Source organism: Zingiber officinale, chromosome 6A, assembly GCF_018446385.1.
Source record: "Zingiber officinale cultivar Zhangliang chromosome 6A, Zo_v1.1, whole genome shotgun sequence".
NCBI lineage: Eukaryota > Viridiplantae > Streptophyta > Magnoliopsida > Zingiberales > Zingiberaceae > Zingiber > Zingiber officinale.
Window position 1 is genome coordinate 11,244,688 of NC_055997.1, and position 6,664 is coordinate 11,251,351.

At 36.3% G+C, this 6,664-nt stretch overlaps 1 protein-coding gene across 1 annotated transcript; it reads right to left on the reverse strand.

Annotated features, from left to right (window-relative positions):
• Positions 1-2,991: 2,991 nt before the first annotated feature.
• Positions 2,992-4,368, reverse strand: LOC121993724 (BOI-related E3 ubiquitin-protein ligase 1-like). The gene is made up of 2 exons (XM_042548069.1): positions 4,066-4,368; positions 2,992-3,966 (listed from the first exon to the last, which is right to left on the reverse strand). Exons 1-2 carry the CDS (start codon positions 4,110-4,112, stop codon positions 3,030-3,032), a joined length of 984 nt encoding a protein of 327 aa, XP_042404003.1. The 5' UTR covers positions 4,113-4,368; the 3' UTR covers positions 2,992-3,029.
• Between the last annotated feature and the right edge of the window lie 2,296 nt (positions 4,369-6,664).

Here is a 6,664-nt window from a genome sequence, read left to right on the forward strand (position 1 = left end):
ATTATCTCGTTCATCCTGGACTTGATGAAGGCAAGATCAATCTCAGAATTATCCATCAAATCTATTTCTGGATCCTCCACACACTCTTCCAGATCCTCCTCTGATTCTCCAAGATCTTCTTCTAAATCCTCCTCAGATTCTTCAGGATCCCTTTATAGATCCTCCTCAGATTCTTAGGGATCAATTTTTGAATCCTCCTCAGATTCTTGGAGATCCATTTCTAGATCCTCCTCGAATTCTTGGAGATCCAGATCCTCTTCTAATTCTTGAGAATTTCATGCTAAATGAAGTAAATCTCTGCACATCTATGAATATGAGATGCGCTTAAAGAACGATCTATTAGTTGGTGTGTTATATCTCTAAGATGTCCTAGAAGTGATTGAACCATAGTCCATCTTTTGTGTTCGTCCAGAACTGGAAACTCTTCTCATTCGAGTTTCCAGAATATTCGATCAAGCCAGCCAATAAGCCATCCGACTCCGTTATCTGGGTCATAATCAAGCTCCTTGATCTCCTCCTAAGCTCTTGTTGTCATTCATTGAGACTAGTCATCGTGTATATTATCCATGGTTTCTTGAATTGAAAATAATAATGTCAGTAGAAAATTGATAAACCAATAACAAAATCAGTTAAATTCAATTCTCACATATATATAGAGCAACATACATAATCCATAAGCAAATAAGAAATATATATTTTCTTTATCTAAGGAGTTCCAATTGATTGACGCACTGGATCGGTCGATTGAGAAATTGGATCCTAAGTCCCTTATCCTTATTAGAACTAATCTAATTGAGATGTTCAATTATTTTTATTTAATCTATAGCCATTTAATTAAATCATAACTATCCTAATTGATCTGGTTAAACCAACCAATGTTTGAACCAAATCGAAATCTGCTTAGTCCAAGCTAATCTGATATGGTATAATTCAAATATTAGTTCAAATAAACTAGATCGATTAGAATTAGACCGTTAGATAGTCATATAAATTCAAATCAAATATAAGCACAATCGTCGACATTTCAAAATGGTCACTGGTGCTCACTGGTCTTGGATGCAGGTCACCGGGCACCTAAAGTGGTCGTCGGCATTCATGTCAATCCTGGCGACAGAGAAGATGTGAAATAGTTGTCGCCCTTTTTTTCAGTGTGACTACGCAGTCTCGGCCATAAACACCGGATGGATTTTCTCCTCTCCCGAGCATCACTTGGCTCTGATACTATTGTTATTTGTAATAAACAATTTCATAAGAAAAGAAATAGATTCACAGTGCTCAGAAAAGAAAAAGTTACTGGCTGGAGAATATCACCAGAAAGTAGTTGTTGTGTCCAAATGACGATCACCACGAAGAAGAAGCTACTATCCTAGAAAAGATCACCACATAGGAACTTCCTCCTATTTCCACAAACCAAATCTCACTCACTGGATGTTCTCCTTTTCTCATTGCTTTGATCACCTCCAGCTCCGTTCCCCTCTAGATTGCTCTTGGAAACAAAGACATATAGGAAGTTTACATCGGTTTGTAACTGATGCTTTAATAACATTTATTAAGATTAAATGGAGAGAGAAGAATCGATCACCTTCTTCACTTCCTAACCACTTCCTAACGTTGCAAATTCTACAATGTTTAGCGTTCCAAATTCTATAACATCTGCAACGTCCAACAGAGGAAACTTGCGATTGGGCGACTAAGGCCTTAGATCTGGAGGGAAGAAACCTACAATTGGGCGACTAAGGCCTTAGTCTGCCAAGAGAGAGTTTCATCTTGCAATTGGATTATCCACTGCTCGAGCTCGGCGACTCTCCATACTGCCAGCTGCCTCTCCGCTTCCTTTACAGTCAATCTCCGTTGTGCGGATGAGATCACGGCTCATATCAAAGTTCGCGCATGAGACTGCCATTTTCTAGTAATAGATCGCCATAGAATCTCTCCTTGCTCACGGGCATATCTGTCAACTTCTTTTTGGAATTACTGCAAATGAAGGACGAATTCATCCGAAATTTCGACAGGAACAGAACTTGGTGTCTGCAACTATTGCTATTGAGCCCCGAAGCTAAGTTGAAGGTCGGTGGCGGTCAAGGGACCGACGGATTTCACCAGTGGCCAATTGACGCCAACAAACATCGACAAAGCAATGCTATTGGGTTGGAGAAACTAGAAGTCACTAACATTGTCGTTTGTCATCACTGAAGCAACTGCCATAGCTATTGGATTCAAAATCGATTCTTCTCTTCCTCGCTTTCTCGGATTCAAATTCCCTACTGCTCCACCAATTAACACACATCAAATCTAATCTTTTTCCTCTAATCGCAAGAATTCAAAGTTCAAAGGCAACCTGCCTTCTTTCTAGAAGATAACCGCCGATGACGACTCGAAGAAACTAGGAGCGCCCATCGTCTCCTCGCCACTGTGCACATGAATAGATGACCCAAAAAGTATCGCTAAAAAGAACAAACTTTACCACTCCACTGTGGAAGCTTTACAATCTATCAAGGATTACCAATTTCCAAAGAGGAGATTTGAGGGGGTGGTGCGCTTCGATGGCCATTGACGAGCGAGAAACCTTGACAGCAAGGTTCTCTGTGAACCATAACATCTTACTGTCGTCGTCGTTCAAGGTCACTAGCAGCTAATGAAATAGACATGAAGATAGAGGCGAAAGAAGAGATCAATGCCAAGTCACTTGGTAACTTGGTCAATCAACAATCAACTAGTTAGGGATGATGAAATTTCGATATATCATATATACCATACTTACATATACCGAATATATCAATATTAATGCTATATCAAGTATAATATTATACTAAAATTTTCAATATCGGTATATCAAAATTTCAATATATCAAAATTTTAATATGAACGATATGAAATTTAATCATACTATAATTAAATTTTAATATATAAAATTACAAAACAATAAATAAATTTCCGTTCATATTGAATCAATATGATTGCAATTCTCAAATAATTTTATTTTTTTCTTGATTTTGTTACCGCCGGAAATATAAAAGTAATGAAGTGATTCAGGTGAAGGCAATGTGTAAGATTCCGGTGCCGACAAAACCACAGACGGGGCAGCGGAGTGCGGAGTCGGAGGCCGAGCAATCAGCGCAAAGACAGAGGTGGCGACAAGGGAGCACTACCGAGGTGGCCGTTGACTCCTTCTTGCAGCAGGCGCGGCAGGAACCATAGGACGCCGACCGCGGTGAGGCTGAGTCGACACACGCGGCTGATGCAGCGTCATCGGCAAGGGCTGGGTCGCAGCTCTCTCCTTGTCTCTCTTGGGCCACGGCGGCGACCTCCATCGCCTGTTGAAGATGGATCTGGAGGGAGGAAACCTGAGATTGGGCGACTAAGGCCTTAGTCCGCCAAGACAGAGTTTCATCTTGCAATTGGATTATCCTCTGTTCGAGCTCGGCGACTCTCCGTACTGCCAGCTGCCTCTCCGCTTCCTTGGCGGTCAGTCTCCGTTGTGCGGATGAGACCGCGGCTCGTATCAAAGTTCGTGCATGAGACTGCCATTTTCCGGTAATAGATTGCCGCAGAATCTCTCCTTGCTCGCGGACATATCCGTCGACATCTTTCTGGAATTGCTGCAAATGAAGGACGAGTTCATCCGAAATTCCGGCAGAAAAAGAACTCGGTGTCTGAAACTGCTGCTGTTGAGCCCCCAAGCCGAGTTGAAGGCCGGCGGCGGTCAAGGGACCGGCGGATTTCGCCAGTGGCCAATTGACGCCAACAAACATCGGCGAAGCGATGCAATTCGGTTGGAGAAACGAGAAGTCACTAACATTGCCGTTCGTCATCACCGGAGCAACTCCCATAGCTATTGGATTCAAAATCGATTCTTCTCTTCCTCTCTTTCTCGGATTCAAATTTCCTACTGCTCCACCTTCTTCCTGGAAGATAACCGCCGACGGCGACTCAAAGAAACCGGGAGCACCCGTCGTCTCCTCGCCGCTGCAAACAGATGACCGAAAAAGTATCAGCCTAAAAGATCAAAACTTTACCTATCTGCCATGAAAAAGATTCGAAGCTTTACAGCCTATCGAGGATTACCAGTTGCTGAAGAGGAGATTCGAGGGATGGTGCGCTTCTATGGCCATGGACGGACGGGAAATCTAACAACAGGGCACTCTGCGAACCGTAACGTCTGCTATCGTCGTCGTTCGAGGTTACCAGAGGCGAATGAAATAGACGTGGAATAAGAGATAAGGAAAGAGGAATCAGCTGTCGTTGTGGAGATGGACGCGGGTGGTCGTAGCGAGGGCAGCGCAGGGCTTAAGACGACGAAGTCCACCGCGCCCGTTTTGTTAACGCAATCAATGGCGTGCCTTAATCGCGGATTTGGAGAGAGGTTTTATTACTAAAAATCGAGGGCATTAAGATTAATTTCCAGGATTAACAAAAGCATTGATTGAAGGATTAGTGGAAACTGCGTTATTAGGAGAAATCTGTGGGATTTCGTTCTCGGCCCATTGACTTTTAATTATTTTTCACTCTGCCCGCTGAAATTTGAAGAAATCACAACACGGGGACGTTTTTTCCCAACGAGGCCTAATTTATCAAATATTGAATTTTAGCCCCCACGGTATGCATCGAAATTTATTATTTGTGGAAATCACATGATACGGAAACAAAATATTCTAATTTGAAAGGGCTAATTTAAAAAAAACTTCGACCATAGAAACTTGTGGAGCTTTCTATAAATGTTTCCTTCAAATTTGATAACTCCAGGAGTATATTGATATTTTCAAACTAGGAAAGCTAAAGTCAAAATTTCGCTAAACTTGGGGAAGTAAATCTTTTCCTTTATTTAATTTCCCATTAAATTAATTATTTTATTTTATTTAATGCAGATATTAATTAGGATTAGTCTTACTCGAGCTATTTTTCAGAAAGAAATGGTTGGAAATTTATCAATAAATGACGTGGTTTATGACATGTATGATTTAGAATTCTCTACGTGATTATATTAATTGGGAGCTTAATTAAGAAATTTAGACAGTGGAACAAATCAAAGATGGCGATATATTTTAAAATTTAAAATTTTCCACCTCAATTTCCACGTTTAATTCAATTTTTCGTTTTTGGCATCTGGTCAATTCACTTTCTCGATATAATTATTATTTCTAATTTAAAATATGCATTGAATTAATTAATTTGCATGCGAATTAATATATTTTTTTCCGCGTCCCATGAATAATTTGCATGATCTTAATTTGGTACGATGATACGAACAGCAAGTAATAATCACGAATATTTCATATATTAACAATATTATGCTTTGAATCACTAATTATGGATAATTAATTAATTTTTAGATGTTAATAAGCGTGTCACCAAATTTATTACTTGTCAGTTACAATATTTTTTAGATGAATTAAATTAAATTACTAAAATATTACACTCAATTTACTTCCATTTTCATTAGTAAATATCATTAGTTAATATTATTAAATTACAATATTTAATATCATATATATTATATTTAAGATAAACTTCCTAAATTGTTATTGATCAATTTACTTTCACAATTTAAATAAACATGTAAGCTTTTAAAATAACAAAATATTTTATTTTATATATTAAAATTTCCGTTTGAAATGTAATTTTAAAATATATAAATATTATAAAGAAAGTTAAAATAATAATTAAATACTATCCATAAGTTTTGATATTGTATTCATATCTAATATTATGATGTAAAATAATCAACATACCTATTTTATAATAATAATATTAATAAAAAGTTTTAAAGATATATTGTCTCCCTCAACCTTCCAACGAGAGATTCTCATAAAATATATATATATATAGAATTAAAAATTAAAATAGTTATTTAATTTTATTATTGTTAAGAAGGTTTCATAAGGAGTCTCATTATTTTTTATTTTAAAATTATAGATATAGTATGACTATTATAATTTGTATAATTTATAGTAGGTATAACCATAGCTATATTTTAATGCATAGAAATCAATTACTATCATTTTTTAAATTTTCTATAAATAATAGCATCAATAAATAAATAATAATAATAGGACATCTAAAAAACATTCAATGGCAAGACAAGTTATTCAAAGACATTATTATTTGGTAAAAAATTTAAGGGGGCGTTTCTTAAATTTATTCATTTTTGGTGGGCCTCTTAAAATATTATTTAATCATAAATTACTCCCTATATATAGCTAAAAGGCCTTAAATGCCCTTTGAATTTAGAAGCTTCTGGACTTAAAGACACTTATTTTTTTAATTTTTATTTCATTTAACCCATACATGTATATGAGCATGTGGAAAATTTTTATGGGTCGAATCCCAAATTTAATATTATCTATCTGATTAATTATAATTTTTTAAATTTCAAATTAGACGCCCTTGGCACCGTATCTTGTGTATCTCGAATTGACTCAAGGGACTTTAAGGGTTATATGGAATGACATTTTGATAAAATAGAAATACGAGGAAATTTAAAGTGCCGTTATTTTTATCATTATAAAAGGTATTTTATTTGAAAAATAATATTAAAAATATACCTATATTTAAAAATACTTTTTTTAATGATATTATAAAAAATTCAATCAAAATTATTACTCTCTTTTGTTTAAAAGATAATTTTAATATGATTGATTTACCTTCTTTTGTTATTATTATTATG